The sequence below is a fragment of the Netta rufina genome, assembly GCF_964035555.1.
Source record: "Netta rufina genome assembly, chromosome: 13".
NCBI lineage: Eukaryota > Metazoa > Chordata > Aves > Anseriformes > Anatidae > Netta > Netta rufina.
In genome coordinates this window covers 13,554,873-13,577,180 of record NC_140136.1, presented here as the reverse complement: position 1 = coordinate 13,577,180, position 22,308 = coordinate 13,554,873, and the positions used below count along the sequence as shown (strand labels likewise).

General features: G+C 45.5%; 1 protein-coding gene across 1 annotated transcript; it reads right to left on the bottom strand.

Moving 5' to 3' along the window:
* Positions 1-847: 847 nt before the first annotated feature.
* HSF4 (heat shock transcription factor 4) lies at positions 848-21,810 on the bottom strand (the record flags this gene model as incomplete). Its single annotated transcript, XM_084294766.1, has 13 exons — positions 848-1,044; positions 1,977-2,064; positions 3,210-3,275; positions 4,282-4,387; positions 6,278-6,496; positions 8,744-8,868; positions 9,626-9,725; positions 12,045-12,109; positions 13,439-13,514; positions 16,177-16,301; positions 17,848-17,975; positions 18,761-18,869; positions 21,688-21,810. The coding sequence occupies 13 exons, from the start codon at positions 21,808-21,810 to the stop codon at positions 848-850; spliced, it is 1,527 nt and encodes a 508-aa protein (XP_084150892.1).
* Positions 21,811-22,308: the final 498 nt, after the last annotated feature.

Here is a 22,308-nt window from a genome sequence, read left to right as displayed (position 1 = left end):
AAAACCAGGACTGCGCCCTCTCAGTCCTGTTTGAAAATGGAAAACTGCGTGTACAGAAGAGTCTATCCCTTATTTTGTTCTAAAGAATGGAGTGCCCTGCCATTATGTTAGAGAAAATAAACTGGGGGAAAAAACAACAACCCTCTCAACTCAGGATGGGATGTTTGTGGGGTCTGCAATGGTCTGTAGCTCCCCTAGGGCCAGAGACACATTCTTGGAGAGGTCACTCACAAAACTATCTTCTGCACACTCTGAGGGATCTTCATTTTCCTAGCTCATCCCATGAAGATAAGGGAGAGGCACAAGCACATCCCATCAAAAACTGAGAACAGATAGTAAGAGAATAATTTCAGAGCATTGGTCTGGCACATAGAATTAATTTCCTACTTATAAAAAAACGCATTCAGAAGGGTCATGCATCTCTTAGCTGATCTGTGCTGCCCCAGTAAAATCCAACAGTTTGCCATTGCAGACACTAATAGGGATTACTTTATTTTAGGATGTCCTCGACGGACTTTCAAGCTACTTGTCACCCAAATTTTCGTAGAAGGTTTGAAATTTGTAAAAGCATTTTCAAGAAAAACAGCTCCTACCGAGTTCTCGCCCCAAATAGGAGCAAGCACCAGGAGAAGCATTTTGTTTTAAAATCATTATCCTGGACAAACACTGAAGCCCAGGGGCAGAGCAGGTAATGCAACAACTACTGACCATTTCCATCTACTCAAAAAGAAAGGTCACAATAACTCTCTTGTGGGTTTCTGAGTCTTCTGAGTCACTTTTGTTTCTTTACATTCAAACCTGTGGGTGCTTGGATGGGTGGGAGGGAGATGATGTCTTGGAAGCTACATCACTGGTTGTTGTCAGTGGAAGAGCTCAGGTTTAAGGGGATATCCCCTTGGACACCCACAGAAGACAGGTAGGAAGCCATATTTTCAGGTGGAACATAAAGGGATGAATTTTCAGGCAAACTGATGATGTCACTTCCAAAGACGGACTGACGATCAGTGAGAAACTGCTGGGCACTTTCCAGAACGACATCTTTCCCTAGGAATGCAAACAGATAACAAAAAGCTCAGTTTCTGGAAGGCATACTACCAGCTCTTATGGAAGGAGAACTGAAAAGTGGCAAACCACAGCTGCAAGAGGAGGTGAGGGACCTCATTCAAGGCAAAAAGTGCTTGGAAACATTTGAGTCAAAGACAGACTCACTCTGAAGCCCATGAAAATCAGTGGGAGTCCCTGTGGGTCACCTAGCTGGGTTCTGCCTGAATAGTGAGGTGCCTCACAAGAGGTGAAAGAGGTGTGACCAAATAGCTGGAGGCATGGAGAAGTGGCCAAGAGCAGCTTCTCTTCGCCTTCACTCGAGAACTGTCTGGTTTTCCTCACCTTTGCAGAAGGAGACACCTGCTGATTGCTCCATTATTCCAGCACCGTACCACTGCATGGAAAAGAAAGGCTTTGCAAAGAGGGGATGCACCCCTTGTGCATTTCAGCCCCAACCTGCTGAATAATTCCCTCCAGTATTGCTGGGCTTTAAAGCCTTTTGCTCATGCAAGATGCTGAGCTTAAGGCGGAGACTGGAAGTTCCTGAACTATACTTTAAAACTCTGGGGTGGGATCAGGTGGCTATGCACAAGAATAAGGCTCTCAAAAGCTTCTCTTCCAGGTCTAGTCCAGATTAATACACGTGAAAATAATAATATATCACTATTCCAAGACCAGACAAACACTTCTAGGTTCATACTTAAGGTCACTGACACACTTCATCAGTCACTAAGGGGGAAAAAGATCAGCTGAACGTTTCCCTTCAGGTCTGGTGAAACTGAGAAATAAGCATTCCTCTGGCTGCTGGCAGCTCTGAGATCACCTCCGCATCAGAAGCCAGAGGAAATACAGGACCCATACAGCTACCGGCATGTTTAACACCCTAATTACATCCCTATTCCCGCCTCTGCAAGAGCTGCCAGTGCTCCTACCTGTGCAGGTGTTGTTGAAGGATGGGTTGAACACTTTTGATGACAGCTCAGTTGCATTCTTCTCCAGATCCACCGTGAGTCGCTGCATCTTGATGCAAAAATATAAACTACAATGTACAATTATACAAAGACAGGGGAGCTTGTTAGAACTAGGCCACTTCTGAAAATCAGCACTTCATCAATGCTGCATTACATCCACCAGCAATGCCAGTTGTCCTCCCAAACTCATCTGCACGTTGTAAAAACTGTCAGCAGCACGTGCTCAAGGGCAGATACATCTGACAGGGAGAGAGCTAACGGAGATGTAATCCTAGGGGCAGACAGCACCACGTGCTGTGAAATTCAGTGGACTCAGAGATTGAACTATTCAATGCTGCAGCAGCCTCTCAGCCTTTTTTTGTTTTCATTTTAAAAGAGACCTACCCATGCTTCCAAGACTTGCAAATATTATCTGACCCTTTAGAGAATCTCCTTCCTAACCCTCAGGAAATGCAACAGCATATTAAATTCAAAATTATTAAATCAAAACCTAAAAAGGATAGTGTTATCGTGAGGAATGTTCATAGAAATTTGGCACTTCATTAGAATAGAGTGCACTTGGCTTGCACTTCTGTAAAAGTGGCAGAAACATCCAAGTCTTTATCTCACACAGTTAGCAGTGAGGGCTTTGAAAAATCACCCCCAGTCAAGCCAGGAAAAAAAAAAAAATCCTTTTTTATCTAATCATTATATGCTCCTTAGAAGTGCCTGTTTCAATGTCAATTCCAAACAAAACCCATCAAACTGAATTCCTCCTAGTTTCTTCTGTGTAGGTGTGTAGGAGCTTCTGTTCTAATGATGTGTGGTTTTGCTGCTCCTGAAACGTACGGGGATGGCTTTGCTTTGTAAAGGCACAGTCTGTAAAAGACTTCAGCAAAAGGCACTTTATGAATCTGTGATATTATTAGGAAGTAACATCCAGACTGAGAGGGCCTGGAGCAGCCAGCTTCAATCAAGGACTCCAGAACACACGTCTCTTAAACCAGATCTCTGGCTGAGTGGGAAAGATAGGTGAGAAGTACAAGGCAGCACCCTCAGCCTAAGCCCAGGGGATGCTTTACTCACACTGCTTTACCACACTCTGCCCTCTGGCTATAAAGAAATGAGCTTTCTTCAGTTAAGTTCAAGCTCTGCCTACAGGAAACGCTGCTTCAGATTTACGTAACTATTATCTCAGAAATACGTGTCTCTTACCGGGGACAGACTGGCTTCCATTTCAGCCAAATTCCACTCACTCATAGATAAATTGGGATTAAAGACCTGTTGGGAGAAAAATACAATTAGGGCACTGAAAGGCGCACCAATTTCGTGAGAAGCCTGAGCAATCCGGGAAAAACAGCTCTTGAGCTGGGGTACAGTTTTATGATTCATTCTCGCTCTTGTGGCGTTCAGTTGCACAGAGAAAAGTGTGTCAGTGACAGGAAAACACCTCCTAATAAGAAATAAGAAACAGAAAGCAGCAGAGCCAGTGACAGAGCAGGCCATTAGAAAAGCTTTCTGTAAGCTCAAAATCAATCACAGGTGCTTTAGAACTGGCTTTAAGCAAGTTAGATTGATTTTTTTTTAGGATTTTTCATCCCTGTTTATCCATGCAAGTTTGCCATGTGCCTGCATCTGAAGCATCTTCTCAATGGATAGATTCTTTCACTACATACAGAGTTATTTGATTACTGGCAAAAACCTTTCATATGCTAAATGTATGTACAAGAGAGAGAGTAAAAGAGAATTAAATCTTTATGTATCTGCATACACACTTCAGAAAAAAAGTCACCATCCATTTCTAGACAAAATTGACCTGAGAACTGCAGACAGAAGAAGATCTTAGCAGAGAGAATTTGACACTGGCTGCGTTTCCCAGAACGTGAGGAAAAGGGGAAGGTAGTAAAGATGAGCACGATCTAGAAGTATCTAAGATGTAGAATATGTAAAAAATAAACTAACCCAGCCAAAGCAATTACCAATTGGATTGGATGTGGGTCTCATGATGTTACCTTTACCAAATGCACCATTTCGTGCTCCTAAAAGTTCAAATATATGAATTTCCACAAGAAATTTCCGAAGCATCATTTAAAGCCTGAAATCCTGCCATTTCCTATGAGCAGCTCAAAGAAGAGCTCTGTTTCTTTGGCAGCCTGGGACAGTTAGAGTGCCACCCAAGGCTGCACAAGACTAAGCCTCACGGTCCATCTGTTTAATAGCCCGAAGGTACCGCTGGCTCCCTCCCAACTCTTCTCGTTGCTGCCCAGGCAGAGGGGCTGGCACTCACGTCCAGGAGGCTGGCAGGCTCCAGGCCATACTGCTGGCTCCGCAGCAGCAGCTGCACCCCTTCCAAACTCCAGTCGGTGCCCTCCAAGGGGTCTGAAATATCTGTTCTGAGAAAAGACAAGGGAAAACATTGCCACGCATGAGTCTCGCATAGATCCATAGAGAAAGCAGGACTGAGAAGCCTTCCTACGTGAGGTTTATGTTTAAACCACAGTTAGAAAAACAAGAGCCCACTGTCAGCCTGGGTTTATGCCATTTCACTTGGATTAATCTCAGAAATATAACCCAAAAGAGCATGCAGGAGACTGGGCTGATGGTCAATGAGTGAGACTACTCCTCTCCTGGGTGATGTATGTGGTTTGGGGACGGGCAGTCTGCACAAATCTCCTTAAGATTAGGAAAACTAAAGCTTTCCTTAGAGAAAATCCTTCTAGAGAGGTGGTTGGGATCCAGAACCAGCTACATGCCCATTATCCTGGGTCCAAGATGGCTAAATTACTGGTAACTAAAGGCTTTTAAGGGAGTGACTTCTACCAGCAGGCATGTACCTGAGACGTTCAGCTAAAGAAGCAACAGTGAGACCCTGCTGTGTTTAATCCCCCAAAACTATAAACATTTCTCTTCAAATCCAGACTCTTTAAAATAAAAAAGAAGTGATTTTTCTTCTAATAACATGTTTTTAAGTGGCCAATGGGGTTCAGAAAGAGGAATTTGGTTCTCTGTAGGTCCCAAAGGAAACCAGACACCTTTCTGATAAGTTTTGTTTTGTTTTGTTTTGTTTTTTCCTCCCAATCCTCCTTACACCATATGCAGATGCTATCAGGAACATATTCTGGAGTTAACTAATTTAATCCACCACGGTGCTAATCCCCCTTGCAAGAGGGCATCATTCTCTCTGCTCTTCATATGCAAGATACGTACATGCCCTGGCTTCAAAACCACAAAACTTCTGTCCCTTTGTAACAGACTTTTGCACTCAGTGAACACAAGCTCCCAGCTCTCCATCCCTGTGTGTGACCTCACTTGCTATTTCCTGATTTTATTATTTTTATGATTTTTTTTTTTTTCCTGCATAAAGGCATGCCTTGGAATGCCTAGCACTTTACTGAGCCTCTCCACTTCAAGGAGACAAGCCCAGCAAACCCAGCTAAGTTTCATGGGTTTTTACTCTCAGTCAGAGATGGGGAGGCTGCAGTTTCTCACAGTGTCAGCCTCCCAGTACCTCCCCAGAACCACACGGCCCATGGGATGGTGCCAAAGGGACTGGCTGCCCCCTGAAGGCAGATCTAGCACTGACTAAGGAAAGGCACCTTGGAAAGGTGACAGGAGATGCAAAGGGAGAGCAGACTAAAAAGAAGAGCCCCTATCTGGTTGCCCAGCATAGAATAGGAAAAGAAAGGGAGCAAGGGAGCAAAGGATTTCCTTCTTAAGCCCACATCTGGGGCAAATTCTTTGCTGCCTTATCGCCTATACGCCCTATGATATGTATAGGTGATGGTGAACTGTACTCTAACATCGCTGACTGTGTATTGGTATGCCAGACACAAATATTTCTGTGAGAGTTTCCATAACTGAAGACTCAGCAAGGCAAACGAGAGGCATCGTGAGCTGTTGGGGATGTCATGGGGCTCAGTGGCCTGCAAGTCAGCAGACATGGATGCTGGTCTGGGCTCAAGTTTTCACACAGACCTGGGGCAAATGCCCCTCACTGCAGAAAGCCTCTTCCTGTTCCCGTGGCTGATGTGCATGCTCTGACAGCTCTCACTCTACTGGGGCCTTCAAGCAATCCATCCACAGGCCCCCTATCCCTGTGAACTGTCCCCTGGGCTTCAAGAGCCCCCTAAGCAGGTGCCATGGGGACAGGAAGGAGCTCACAAGGTTGCACAAGGTGACAAAATCAACCTCCTTAGAATTTTGTTGATTTACCCAACTCCCTGGTAATGGGAAGAGGGGGCCACGAAACACCCAGGGCCACAGCTCTCCCTCGCTCCCCTCACCTGTCCAGCAGTGCTCTTCTGCCTCTTCTTTCTGGTGGCTGCGAGGTCCCTGGGGGCACTGCCCCACAGCTGCCTTTGCCTTCCAGCACAGACTGAACCATGGCGACTGGGAGCACAGGGGGCTCGGGGCAGGCCCTGCAGCCTGGCACGTCAGGCTCGGTGCTGGCTTTCACTCCAGGGCTCACTGGCTCTTCCTTGATCAGCATGAGGCACTTCTCCCTGCATCAGAGACAAGACTTAGCACCACACACGTCTGCTCCACAAAGGCCTCGCTCTACTGGGAAGGGCAACAGCACGAGGGCTTGTCTCCCCTTCTCAAACTGCCCCATGAAGTCTTTCCATTCCTCAGACAGCCAAATAAACTCTCCCAGCAACCCTGTTTTCCCTTTTGCAATCTCCAAGGCAGGTCAGTGTTGGTGGAAAATCTCCAAGGAGCAAGGGAGCAGCAGCTATATTTTATCAAGGTTCCAGCATGTGCACGCACAGGGCTCTGTTGGAGTGAAGCAGGTTTTTGGGGCACAGCCAGAAGCAGTAGACAAACACAAGCTTGGAAGACTAAAACTACCAGATCAAGGCTGGGCATCCACCCACAGAAGTGCTAGAAGGGGCCCATCCTGGGGTCCGTTTTACAGCAGAGCTGTAAAGAGGCATATCAGAAAGATGCTCAGCTGGAGTACTTTCACTCACTTCATCCGTCATGGTTATAATCAATTTACTCAATTAGACTGTCTTGAAAATATGGAAAATACACTTTCATGTGTTCATCATTCCTCAGGTAAGTGTTAGACTTGATACAGGTGAATGGTCACTGGGCTACAGAGTGACCCAAGAAAAGCAGAAGCCTCCACCCTAAAGACAGGAATGGGATCAGAAAGACCTCCACATGCTGGGGTTGGTACTGGACCAGAAAGCTCCCTAAAGATCCTAGTGACACAGGAGAGGATCTTGTGGCCTGGAAGCATTTGGGACAGAGGCTATCAAGATCTGACAGTCCCAGCCAGATCATTTACTTGTTTGGAAGCAGAGGTTTGCCTTTTTTCAGTGGGAGAAGCACTCTATGTTATTCCTAGAAGGACATGTTATATCAAAGGTTTGAACATTCCAATTTTGTGTGTAAAAATCTACCCTGTGCCACCTGCAGAATACTTTACAGCTCCCTGTGAAGCTGCACAACTGGAGCCAAAATGACAATGGCATGCAGATAAAGAGGCGCTGTGCACAGGAAGCCACGTTGAGAAAGTATTTTACAGCACTTATGGACTAGCTTTGCCGTAAGACAACATGTGGACACGTCCCACATGTGGGAGGTATGTGACACTACAAAGCCCTCCTGGGAATTTTTTTTAGATCATCTTTTCATCTTATGAATCCTAAACTCCTACCAGAAGCTCGTGTTGATTTAGCAAGTACCACACTCCTGAACTCATTATGGCTCAGATTCTCTTCACGAGCCATGCAGACAGCACAGATCAGAGGCCACCAGGTGGCACTCAGTAATTAGCTGAAATAAGCAAATTGAAGATTATATTAAAAAAAATTCTGCTTTAGAAATGGCTTTCGGCATGCTTTTTTTTTTTTTTTTTTTTTAACTGGAGCTCCTTATATGCTTCAAGCTAATTTTATGACTGTGGTTTCAATTATTAGGTAGATTTACAGACAATTTCTACGGTATAGCTGCCTTGCCTCTACGCCTGAGAAACTGTTTCCATGATTCATCTGTCTACTTACTTTCCACTGACATAGTTGTAGCTATTCTGCTACTAGCCCTAAGTACACTGAATGTGCGTGGCAGGAAGAGATAAGCACTAAAATACCTCTGCATTCAATTCTTAAGTTACTGGGACCTTTTCACAGAAGAATTGTCAAACATCGGAAGTTGTGATGCAACCTTTCTGTTCTCATTAGCAGAAAGATGTACAGTTTGATTCTGTTTCTTCTTTGTCAAAGAAAAGAGAAAACTTCCTCCCTCTTTCTCTCAACAAACCCAACAAATTTGGTATCTCATTCTTTGAGAAAGTCCAGACAGTCACTGTCTTGAGAACAAAAATATAAAGAAACATGGAATACTTCCCAAGGAAGGGAGTGGAAGTTCTCAGCATGAAACCCATCAGCATGAAACCCATGACTTTGTTTTAAACGTCATGCTGTTATTAAGCCTACCTAGTTCTGAAAATCTGATTCACATTCCGAACTGGAGGTCATTAAAAGACATTTAGATGTAGAGCTTAGTGATGTGGTTTAGTAGAGGACTTGTTAATGTTAGGTCAAAGGTTGGACTAGGTGATCTTGGAGGTCTCTTCCAACCTAGATGATTCTGTGATTCTGTTTAAAGTATTCCATTCCATCACATCCATAGAATTTTACACCTTAGACACAAGCTTGTAGAATTAGAGCCAGGAAACACTCTTCTGAAGTTACTCTTGTCCACACCCAATTCTGCCCGTTTTCAAACCCAAAGATGTTTACCTATCGTTATCAGAAGGGGACTGCATATTTATGATGTTGGATGGTGATGTTTCTGTAACATCAGATATGATGGGTCCTCCAACGACTGCAGGGCTGTTTAAGCAAGAGGCAGGTTCTGTCGATGGCTAAGAGGAAAGCAAAAATAATATAGACTTATCCTTCTGTGGTGGTAGAGAGCACTAATAAGTCAGCTGGTTCTCTGCTTGTCCAAGAAGGAAGAGAGGCAGCTTACTGATTTGTAAGAGAAAACTTTTCACCCAGCCCCGTCCTCCAAAAGTCTTGCCCAAGAGCTCTGGATGGTAGTATGCACTCTGTCCTGGAACCCTGTCTGAAAGTAGTGCCATTCCCTTGCTTGCTACAGGGCCGGAGCTCACTGGAAAAAAAAGCAGCCCAAGTTATCACTGATTTCTGTGGCAACAGGCAAAGTACAGGGCCCCATCTCAGGGAGAGTTCACCCCTTTGCTTTTGAGTCCTCCCTGTAGAGGAACACAGAAAGCTCTTACCCACTGTACAACCTTATAAGTTCCTCTGGTCTCTCCTCCAACTACACAGAGGTGCGGGTGTAAAACAAGCACTGTGACTGAAGTGTCAGCTACTGAGAGGTTCTGCCATGCCTGACATTTTGCCTAGACTGCTCCGCTCTCATACTATGCCAGCCACAGAATATGGCAGCATGAGCATGTGCAAGCACCCTTCTCTCCCTGGAAATAAGGAGCTAAAGGAAAAATAAATGTCACTCCACCTTGCAGACCTCTTCTCTCTTCTTCTTCACTGCCAGACTCTTGCAAACTCTTTACTCTGAAGTCTTTATTACTGCCTCATACATTTTCCCATCCTTGGCCAAAGAAATTCCCTGAAGCCTGGAGGCTGGAGTAAACCTACCGACTGTATGAAATAGGGGTCGTGGAGGGGGTCCGTAGGCAAATGTCGGCTGAACTTGGACACTTGTGGAGCTGCCAACCCATTGTCGAGCATCAGAGGCCTGCAAAGAGAAACAAGAGGTTTGTTTTCCCAGCATGTACTGACTGACTGGTCAATGACTGCTCAGACAAGAAACATCTTTCAGACTAGGGTTGTTTCCCCCTGGGTACTGTGTTTTTCCTTAGGTGTAAGGTATGCTCTTGTTCAGTGTTATAGAGAAGAAAGGGAAGCAGCGGTCTTGGAGGAGGTCACCATTAAAATAGGTCTTTTTAAGCCATGCAGAGAAGATCTGGGTTTTCTAGACCTTACCTGAAAGAGGCAAGTCCAATAACATACATTGAGCACTACTTGTTTCCCAGATAAGGTGGCAATACCTGAACCCACAATCAAAAAAAAAAATTTAGTAAAAATCTGAAACCAGGAGAAGCCTCCAAATGGCACCGCCCTTCCTCATACTTGTTATTGTGATGGAGATGTTACCAGCACTGCAAGATGGTCCCAGAGAAACTGGGAACTGGTGAATTTTGCTTCACACCCACTGTTGTAACTGCTGTGCTGATCCTATAAAGCGGCCTAGCACATCCCTCTCCTCCTCTCACTGACCCACGGTCAGGAAAAGCATCCTCAGTGCACATTTAGAAAACAGCACTTTGGCTGAGGGCATCAGGGAAAGTCAGCAGTTTTTTTCTATAGTCACATCTAACGGGTGTGATGGAAAAACATCCTAGCTTCCTTCATCCTACAGACACCGGAACTAGGTACGTTGGGAGAAATTATGGGTTTGCTCAGACTGCAATTAGATCCCACAGCAAAGGGATTATACATTATACAGCAGGACTCAGTGCTGATTAACAGCCTTCTTCTATCCCATGACATTAACCAAAGATAAAGAATGAGAAAGAATATTTGAATCATCCTGACACCGACCTTGTTATGGCATAAGCTACTCTTCTGCACAAACCAAGGTATCATAGCCAGCCCTGTGACTATTACTTTGCAAGTGCCCAGCTCTCTGCTCCATGTGCAGCAAATGAACCTCCCTGTCCAACATTTGTTACCAAAATACTTTGGTGCCTAACCCGGCTAACAGCCTCCCAGGTCAGGCGTGCCTGCAGGACCCACTGACCAAGCCATCCTGTCCAAAGCTACCAGCTGGCACTCCTCTGGTCTGTGCCCAGCTGCTCTGGGCTGCATGATACAGCTTTCTGGTGGCATTTAAAAGAGAAGCAGGAAAGCAAGACTGTGAAAGATAAAGCACTAAAGGTGCAGATATAGACAAAAGAACTAAGCTGCCTTGAGGACAGCTCTTCACGTTTCCAAGGAAGCAGAAACTCAATTAACAGGCACGACACTGTGCAAATTGCAGTGGGGTTGTATCAGCAGGATCCCTCTTTATAAGGAGGCCAATGTATTTGCTGTGCAAGTAGTTCTGTGCTCTTCTGCTCCTTTCAGTCCAGTCTCTCACTAATGATTTACTTTTTTTCCTCACAGCAGTGGTCTATGATGTTTCTTGGGCTGCAAAGCTCTTACATGGCACTGACATGGAAATCAGAGATCAGATCTAGCATCTCATTTCTCTGCTGTCCCCATTCTACAGGAAGAAAATCTCTTCACTCATGCACCTCAGCGAGCCAGAGCAGTTGATGTTCTCCCCTTGAACCTCCTTCTTTGCTACCATTCTCTGAGCAGTGTATATTCCTTCCAGAAGGCTTGGTAGAGGGCACAGGCAGAGGTGAGTGTATCCAGCTTACTTGTACAGACAGACTACAAGCTCCTTCATCAAATCCTTTGTTTCCTTTACATTTCTGACATGAAGTTTCAGCAAAGAATGAGGACACTGATTAAAGAAAATCAACCCCCTAGAGCAGCAATTCTTGGGATGTCTCCTTTGAGGCACGGAGAAGTTTCTGACTTGCCTAAGGCCACAAAGTAATAAAGGTGGAACTGGAGGCAGGTTCCTGAAGGTCACCAAGCCTGTGTCAGATACATACCTCGTTCAGTGACTATGGGTCAAACTAAAGGTGCCTGTGGTCTGGCTGGGCCCAGCCCTGCTCCTGCTGATGACAAGTGGCAAAACTGGTGCCTGTGGGACCAGCACTGGGGTCCTGCCCTTTCTTCTCCCACTAATGAGTGTTCCCATCTCCCATCCCGCACTGTATTCCCCAAAGAAAGGTCACGAGCTGACACGGTGCTTCTCTAAAGACCACTGAATGGGGCATGTCAGCAGGTCTGACTCGGCAGTTCAGCCCATTCATTCCCCATTACCATGGTGCCCTGGTCCGGTGACCGCCTGCCTGGCCGAGCTGAGCTTGTGCTTTTAGCGAGGGGGCAGCATTATGCACCCGTGAGCGTGTGCGCACCACCACACAAGGGTACTTACAGCTTCCTCTTTATCCCAGCGCCGCTAGGGTTTGATTGGAGCTGGCCAAACAGAAACTGAATCAGCTGTCAGGAGAGATCACAGTCCGGTGTTAATCAGCAGAGTGATTCAGCACTCCTCGCTCTCATCTCACGCATTCCTCCCTCCTGACACCACCCCAAAGCTGGGAGCAGCCACGAAATATGGGAGCCAAACTGCAGGAGGTACCGGGGCCTGAAACAGGACTCTCGAATGAGCACAGTCCCTTGTGTGAAGGTGGCTAGATGCACATGATCAACGCTTGCCCTCTCCACTCTTGTGCGTGCAGAACACCAACGAGCCCTATCCAACCTGGGAACATGTCTGTGAAGTACCCAACCAAACATTCCTAGGCCTAGATTCAGACTTGGCCTTCGTAAAAGTTTTCAGAGCCCTTTATAAGAGGCTTTAGAAAATGTAATAAAGACTTTGCAAGTTAAAACAGAAACTTCTAGGGGAGACCCTGGATGGGGGTCTCAGCTGTTTTGCTTGAGTTTTTCAGCTCTGTGAAGGTCAGTGCTGATAAAACCAGACAACAAACATGATGCAGGATGGCTTTGGAGAGGAATTACTTAGCAACATATTCCTGGGTCAGCTTGAACTCTGCTTTGACCTCCTAACAAAGAGAGCATTAATATAATATACCACAGCTGCCTCTTACTCACTGCTAAATGTAACAAAATAGAGTTGCATAAATGCCTCTGCAATGAGTGGTGTGGCTGGTCCAGCCTCAGAGCTGGAGGAAGCTTTGATAGCCTCATGCATTTCTATCCAGTCCTATGACTGTGATGCCACGTGAAGGTCAGGACATGGCTCTCAGAGGGACTGGGAAATGTGACGTGCTCAGTCACATCAGCACCATTGGGAATCACTGGAGAGGCCTCTTCTGTACAGGTCATGCTAGATATCAAGGGAGATGGCTCCCTTAAAATGCCACAGTTGCTGGAGGTTCCCCCTGGGGAAATGGCTAGCCAGTTCTGCAGCCTGCAGCCTCAGTGCTGGCAGCACAGGGAGGCTCCTCTGTTGTACAAAAGAAAAGGAAAGGTTAGGGAAGCCCAAAGGCATTGGTACCACCACAACAAGGGTGGTCTCATATACGGTAAACAGTGAGAGCTGTGCTCTCTTTCTCAGGGCTTGGACAGAAAAGTGATTACTAACATCACAGCATGGACTGACAGGGAAATTAAAATCTTTTGCTCTAGGGTGTAATTTATGCTTTGTGACCCATGGAACAAGCAGGAGCATCATGCAATTAGAAAAAGGGAAAACACATATACTGCAGTATCAGAGCATGGAGAAGACTACAGGACAAGACAAATCAGAGGAGGACATACATTGTGCAGTACAAGTGAGTTTTGAATTTATACAACCACTACCTTGTTGATCACCTTCTGCTGCTGTGAGTGGTTCTGCCGAAGAGAAACAACTTCTCGCCAAAGAACTTCATTTTGCCTGAAAGGGAAACAGAAACTTTCTTTGAGCACAGAAACAGCCCAACAACCCATGGTGCTGCCATGATACACGGTAGGCCCAACTCGGCAAAGCTGGTCTCAAGTTGGTCTCACTTTGGGACCATTGCAGCACTTGGCACTTTCCAGATATCCCACCCAGGGTCACAGGATTGCTTTCCTTGTTCTTGCTCCATTTCAGAACTACAGAGCAAAGCTTGGAGGAGAAACAAATAAAGAGAAGTCAGCATAAATAGGGGAAGGTAATGGGAGGACGCGTGTTGGGTGGAACGTTTAGGCCAAACTCAGAATTTCAACAGGGTCAAATTTGTGATTTTGGATGATTTGGATCATCACGACTGTTCTTCCTGCTGGTGCAAAGAAAGCCCAGCCTCCCTGCTACTGCTCCCAAAGACCAAGAGATCTACATATAGAGAGTGTGTATTCTGCCTGCTCGGACCTCATGCATGTTGAGGTACAAAGGCATGTCTGGGAGTCACCAGAGTAGCTAAAGGGATGCTTCCACATCCTAGAGCCTTGAACTAGGACGCATGTAGTGACTTTATCAATGGGAGTCACCAATTTCCTCCAGCACATTTTACATCCAGTCTGCAATTGCACAGAGCATATACAGGCCCAGGTTTCTGTCTGCAAATGCAGCACCCAGGGGAGTTATGGGCTGCCTTGAACATTTAGTCCCAGGAGGTGGGATGAGGGAGATGCAGCATTTATTTGCTGTTCTGCCTCTAAACCTGGATTCCAGCCAAGTTTGTGCTGCAAAAGGTTTTGCCAGTGAATTTATATCAAGAGTGTATGGATGTACCAAAACTGACAGGTCAGCAAAACCTCCCATATACGTGCAATTTATAAAGCCTTTTGCTACATATCCGTTAGGCAGTAAGACTCTTTCTTTTTATTGCCGCTGTACCTGGATTTCACAATGTGATTTCACACATATGCTAAGCGTGGAATGCATTTGTCCTGGTTTCAGGTAGGATACTTAATTTTCCTCCTAGTAGCTGGTAGGGTGCTATGTTTTGGCTTAGAATGAGAAGAGTGTTGATAACAAGCTTATGTTTTAATTGTTGCAGAGCAGTGCTTACACTAAGTGGAGGACAGGCTGGGGGTGCAGCGGGAGCTGGGTGGGGACAGGCCCAGGACAGCTGACCCAAACTGGCCCAAATACCATCTGGGGTCATGCTGAACAATATATAGGGGTGTCTGGCTGGGATGGGGGGGCCAGCTGCTCGGGGATAGGCTGGGCATCGGTCAGCGGGTGGTGAGCAACTGCATTGTGCATCACTTGTTTCATACACATTATTATTAGTAGTACTATTATCAATATTATTATTATTATCATTATTATTTTCCCATCTTAATAAACTGTCTTTATCTCCACCCAGAGGCTTCACTTTCCCATTTCAATCCCCCATCCCAAAGACGGAGAGGGGAGGGTGAGCGAACGGCTGTGTGGTACTTAGCTGCCAGCTGGGTTAAACCACAACAGCATTAAAAACTGAGGAAGGATTAAAATATTTAGCTATTGCACTTAAGGTGCTGGACTGCAATGAAGTTTTGCAGTATCTGATGTTCTCTCAAGGTCTGGGAGGTTGTGTTCATCTAACAACACACAAATCTCAGCTTTCATTATAAAAAACCACTTCTGAGTCTTGTTGTTTAATTTTTATTTTTTTTTTGAAAAAAAAAAATCTAAGTGTTTTATAAGAATTAAAATTCTGGATGCAGACAAAAACCTCTCCAGATATTTGATTTATAAATCGCTATCCATTTCATAAATTCCTAGTGACCGTGTCTGACTCAGAAAATCCCAGCCTCAGACAGCTGGAGGGTCAGGTGACTGCATGCTAGAAGTACTGCATATGCCTGGTCTTGCTCTTACACAACAATTTTGGCCTTGTCAGAAGATGCAGCCTTCAGAGAGCGAGGGGTCCAGTGATCTAAACTACAATCACTCTAGTATTCTTATATTCTTTAGGTCAGGCCTATATTTTGGATGTTGAGGATGACAGTTAGATTTCTGACTTTTAAACAGTTGAATAGAGCACCACTGCAAATCTGCCACTGCTCTCTCTCCTAGGGGTGAGAAAGAGTTACGTATCTCTTTTTACCATCATTTCTATCTGGAGGAAACACAGTTATCTAAGTCCCCAGAATATGCATATACTTCCTGTATGGCCTTCTCTGTGCTCACCTCATCTATAAAGGGAAAATATGGATGTCTACCTTCCACAGAAGACAGAGAGGCTGAGGATGAATTTGCATTTTGTACCTCATTGGGAACTCTGCACTGAAATCCTACATGTTGTCGTGTCAACAGATCTAGTCCCTATGACTAAAACGAAGGTCAGCTGTTTAGATACATCAGGCACTAGCACAACAGTCTTAAGATATATGCCTGCGTCAGCATTTGCTCTGTTCATGCTTACTGCTAAGAGGATACATAAATAACAAAAACTCATGTTTTCAAAGTTAGGACAAAGATATTTAAGCAAAGAGGAGATTCTTAGTCAAAGATTGCTCTGACTCAGTATATGCTCCCTGGGAGGGAGGTGTGTAAGGCTCCTCCTTTCAAGCATTCCCCAAGACCAACATCTCTTGAGAAGCAAATGCCCGAAAAGAAGCAGCCTGAGTAGGATTCAACTCACTGCTTCATGTCCTGCACTTGACACTCCATGTTCTCCTGCTGACTTCTCAGTATCTGTACCTCATATAGCAACCTGCTGAGGTCCTCCTGGCGCATCTTGGTCTCCTCACTTTTCACTACTGACACCTGAGGAAGAAAAAGTCCAAAGTGAATTTTACCAACACGGGAAGGGCTGTGGACAGACACAGTCATTGCTGTGGCTTGAGTGCAGGACTTCTACCAGCCAGGCTCTGATGTGCTGAAACACTGGGACAAGCAATACATTCACAAGTGTCTGGGTATTACTGCACGGGCCAATGGAATAAAACACAGAAAAGAGCAGGAAAAATGCTTTCATACGGAGAGTTGGAAGCAATTCTCCACTAGGGATGTATTTCAAGTCAACTTGGAAAAAATGGCATTATGAGGAACAGGGAAAAATTGAACTAGGTCATTTGATTAATTATTTCCTTTTAATCTATAGAGATCCTGAATTCAGTCTTGTGCTTTATAGGAATAAACCTGAGAAACTGTTTCAAACTGGTATATTATGCTTGGATTACCAGAATGCTTTTTCTGAAGTTCCCTTCTGAAGACAATGTGCTAATTCAGTAAGAGAACAGTTCCTTAGTGGAGGGTTAATAACCTGTTAAAAGGCAGCAAGCAGATGGCAGAAGTAGGTTACTGCTTCTAAAACAACAAGAGATGAGTGTTGGGAGACCCAGGAGATATGTTGTACTTCTGTAGAAAAGAGGATAATGATTCAAATCCAGAGAGTGGTGCAAAGCAAGCCTGTCTGTGGAGCACTACACAAAGATCTCGTGACACTAAGCAACGCAGAGAAAAATCCAACAAACAAACCAAAACCAAAACCAACCAACCAAAAGAAAAACTGATGAAAATCAAGCCCAGGTTAGAAATCAGATCACAAGGTGATCTTGCAGTTATGCTGAGCAGTCTACAGCATGCCAGCCCGTGGTCCAAAAGCAAACAAGTATTTTAGGTATCATCAAGAGAGCAAAGCAGTTGTGGTGACAGAAATCCATGTAATGACCATGTCTTAATTATAGGGTGCTGTTCTGGTCAATCTCCCCCAAAAAAACAGATGTAGGAGGGTTAGGTGCAGGGTGGAGAGCCACAGTGACAGGCACAAAAAGGCTCTTGCTTGGGAAGAAGCATGGCATTTTCTGCTCGAGACATCTAGGGAACAGGACACAAGTATTCGCTACTTCTCTCCTAGCAGAAAGCCGAGGGGAAACCAAATTAGGAGAGACAGCAGGTTTAAAAATGAACCAAGGGAGTTACATCTCCACACAGAGCATTAATTAAGTTTTGGGGCATACTGTTAGGAGATGTTTTGACATCCCAAATGTTTGGGTGTTTCAAAAACCACCACATTGCTCTTCTGGAACCTTCTGGAAGGGGTGTGGGGGGGCACTGCTGCTGCCTCAGCCTTCCCACCTCAGCCTTTAAAGCACCATTTGAGGGGTTCACTGGATGTTTTGATGTCCCAAATGATGGGGTGTTTCAAAAAACACCGCACAGCCTTTCTGGAACCTTCTGAAAGGGTGGGGTCGCTGCTTCTGCCTCAGCTTTCCCGCCTTGAGCCTTCCTGCCTCAGCCCCTAAGGCACCATTTGAGGGGCTCTCAGGGGGTCCCACCCTGCGTGTCCCTCCACCCGGCATCCCCTCACCTTCCTCTTGATGTGCTCCAGGAGGTGCTCGTGGCCCTGCAGGAAGCAGAGGTGCTGGAACTCGGTGTCGTCCCGCTCGGGCTTGACGAGCCCCCCTTGCTCGATGTTCACCACCTTCCTGAAGCCATCTGCGTAGAGAGCATGTGGGTGAATGCCTCCCTGCCTCCTGCCCCGTCAAGGGCGATGGAAATCTACTTTGGATACTTCTCTGAAATCCTAAAAGGTTTTCTACACCACTAAACTGCCTTAGAACTGTCTTCATATTTACAACACTGCTATTGTGTGCTTAAATAGCAAAGATAAAACTTTACCAAGGAACTTAGTGAATTAGTCATCAATAGAAAACTGTACCTCTGAAAACTATCAGAAAAGAACCAGGTTTAATACAAGTATCATCTAGATGTGGCTGACAGCTACACCTAAACCTCTGTTAAGGGATGAAAATGCCTCATTAGTGAGGTTTGCAGGGAGAAATACTGCCTGGTCTTAGTTCAGCCATAGGGCCAGGAGAACAGATAAGCTCTGGGCATGCTACACTCAAGAAAAGCAGTTTCTGAAGGAGGTTTCACAGTATCAGGCTGCTAGATGAAGTCCCATAAAGCATGAAATGGAAAAGAAATAATAATGGGTGATCAAATTGATTGAAGGGAAGCAGAAAACCCAGTAGCTGAAATTTCTTAGCCATAATTTATGATGGAATCTAACAGAAATTTCATACAGAAGGACATTGCTCTCCTGGGATCTAAGTGAAAGGTCCTCTTTGGCAAAATCTATAACATATACGTGTATATGTGAACTCTCAGCATTTCTATCTACAATTCTCTTCCATGCTTCCTGTACTACCCCAGCTTTCTATCACTCTCCCTGTGTCATGTGGGACCCGCGTGGCCTAGGAAGTGTGGTTTGAACTTACACATGTTCAGCTGCCGGACGAAACTGGCCATGTTGTTGTGTTTGAAATACTTGGGCAGCACCTCTTTGGCAAACCGTCCCTGGTCGAACACATGGAAGCTGGTGCCATTCTGCAAAGGCGAGAAGGATGGGGGAAGTCAGAACACCTCGACCACAAGGGGAGACCAGGAGGAGGTGATTCCCTTGAGGTCTACAGCAGGACTAATCATGCTCTGAGTTGTCACCTTGAAGGTGAGAAGACTGACAACAACTTGTAGTGAATGATGTGCTCCTTTCAGTCCTTGTACAGCCAGTCCTCTATGACCACATTTCTGATCCTTTTTGAATGAGCTTTGCCACTGCTTGGTTCAGGGCCGTGGATGAGAGAAAGAAACTACAGACATTTACATCCAAAATGCTCGTAGCTCATGATTGATGCCCCTTCTCGTGCGGGCCTCATAGAAAGACTGGTGTCCGAATAAAGTCATGGAAAGCAGTAATCACCATCACAATCCCTCAATCTGCTCACACAGGTCTGACCCATCTGCTTCAGAGCACAGCAGTCCTCGAGGGAGCACTGCCCTGAGACATGGCACAAGAAACACAGCAAGGCAAGAAAGCAAATCATCCCTGGACATACTGCACTCATGCAGAAGCTCTACAGACCATCTCCTGGTTATTTTTGAAACATACAGCCACAAGTGCAACCCCAAATTTGGCTGAGCATAGCATACAAGTTATAACAGTCATGCTTTACAGCTCAAGCTAGCAACATGCATTTTAACTGGATAAAAGATCCCTTTTTAGGTTGCATCACCAGGAGTTGTGATTGCAAAACAACACAAAGCAGACTGGGATCACTGACAGGGGCAGGCACGCTGCAGTCCATGTGCTTTCCTTGCTGGCCTGTGAGACACAGTGCACTGAAGCTGTCCCAAAACGTTTTGCAAACAAAAATCCACATGGCCTTTTCAAGGGACAGAAGAATTGGCAATTAATTTTCATCTGCAATTGACACTTAGAAACAGCCTTTTCTGAATCCCTGACCTTAACAGCATCAATGTCTCCAGGATATGGGGACAGGGGGACTTCCTTAAATCCCATCTCTGCTCTGGATGGATGGGGGCAACCAGGGGAGTTTGAAGGAACTATGATATCAAACATTGAGTTTGGGGTGCACATAACATTTTGTAAACTTGCAGAGAAACGTATCTTCTAGGGGCTTACATCGGCTTTGATTGTGTAGAGAGCAAGAGCTCCTGCTGTGTCCAGTGTCATTACCTGCAGCCAAGTGATGTATCAGCTTGGGGTTGTTTCACATCAGGCTGGTTTTTGATAGAGGAGGAGAGTTGAAAGGCCCTACAGGCAAAGAGACTTTGGAGATGCTGCATGTTCACTGACACACTGCGCACATGCCAGCATGTTCCCGTAAGGCAGCTGTGCCCTGGTGGTCTTACATCGTAAGAGCACAAGCTGGGAGACACTTCAACAGTCTTCTCTGCCCAAGACAAAACTGTCTCTACAGCCTGTCAGCCTTGGCAGATGCTTGTCTTACCTGGTTTTGGCAGATCCATGGGCCATAGACCCTCTGCCCTGCCCAGGCAAACTACTCTGGGAATTTCCTAGGAGTTTTTCCTAACTGAATCTGCCACTTCAAAAATTAATGTCATTACTTCTTGTCCCATCTGCCACGGACACGGAAGGCAGACTTTTTTTTTTTAACCTTAAACCAGCCTTTACTGTACATATAAAGCATTACCATGTTTTCCCTCCATCTCTGCTCCTTCAGGCTGTAAGACCCACAGTTTACTCAGTTGCTCTTTACACATCCTATTTACCAAGAGCTCTGATTACATCCAGAAATCTCAGACACACACAAGTCCTCAGCTCCAACACCACTGATGGGTCAAAGAGGAGGCTGCAACGTGGGAGCCTTAGATCTAAAAGCTTCACTCAAGCAGGTAGCTATAAGCCCGTGTAAGGCTACAGGAAAGCAGAGCATAGTGTGGGAGGTAAGAAATAACTCTCAACCTAACACCAACATGTGGAATAATGTGCGTGTAACAGAGAAGGGGCTATTTATACATGTTAGGTAATCTTTGCTAGTTTGAAAGTCCTTGTTCTAAACACACAGTACAAAAACTTAGGGGTTCTGGGAGGTATGGACATGCAATACCAGCTTTGGAAAGCAGACATTCCCTTGGATGAAAATGTAGCTTAAATTCCACCCCAAGTTTTATTTGAAAAACATATTTGACAAAAACACATGGCAAAAAGACTGCTTTAGACTTTTTTTTTTTTTTTTCTCCCTTTAAATCTCCTCTTGTTATAGATTCTTATTTTTGGAGAACAAGTTTATGCACACTTATTTTCTCTAAGTCCCTGCTGAAGACAAATCATGACATTATTTGCAGCAAGTCTTACTCAGGTCAAAAATACAATGTGGTTTCAAAATGCTGTACCAGGGGGACAGATAAATCATTTTTATTCTCTGATTTCACTCAGTATATTAAAACCCCTGTGACAAATAAGAAGCCAAAACAAAGCAATCCATCACTAAGGAGCTATACAGACAAAACAAACCACAACCATCACACAGCCTAGATGAAAAGTTGAGTAAAGCCCTTGCAAAATGCTAAATAATTTAAGGGGCAAACCTGAGATCTGGTTAAGCCATAGGCTTTAGACTGCGGTCTGAAGGCTGGCTGTGGCAATTTGCTGCCTACTTCCAAGGCACTTGTGAGAGGCTGCTAAGAAACCCTGGTGAAGTAACACAAACATCAGCTAAATCCTTTAAGGGCTCCGCATCTTTTCTAGAAAACTTTGGGGACCACAGATTGAAGCAAGGTGGAAAACTTTTCACTCTTAAAGAGCCTGGATTTTTATAGGGTTCGGTTCTAGACACCTTTCAAGGCACTTCAAGTGGCAACCGGCACTCGCTGCACTTACCGTACTCCAGCAGATGAGGTGGTTCGTTTCGGGATCTTCCACCAGCGTCCAGAGCTTGGTGAGGAAGGCTGGCACATTGCTGGAGTACCCATCCATCACCAGAGAGCTGGGTGAATCCTGCATAGCTCCGCAGTGTCCCAGCTATACTAACCCCATCGCTGTCGGCGTGCCTGTCTCCCTGCACGCGTGTACGTCCGACAGAGAACGAACCACTGAATTTTATCCCGGGCTAGTGGAAAGTAGGCTCCCAGGGAGTCACATCAGCAGTGCTGCTCGCACTCTTAAAAACTCAGCACAATGCGATGGCATCACCAGCCCCAGAGAACAATACACAGAATGAAAATGCACTGCAGCCGATCTCACAGAGCTGTGAATAAATACGCAGCGTCATGCAGAGGGAACACGTGCCGCACACCTTGCGCTGGGAGGTTTGCAAGTCACCGGAGTGAATCCACCTGCTGAGAGCCTGTGGGATGCCCGGCACAGCAGCGTCGGGTTTGTCATAGCATTTGACGTGTTATTTTGGAATATTCTTGCCCCAGAAGCCGGCCAGCACAGATGAACAAGGCCTGGCCAGACCTCAGGGCTGCACATCGTTGGCAAGGTTTTGAAAAGTCAAAA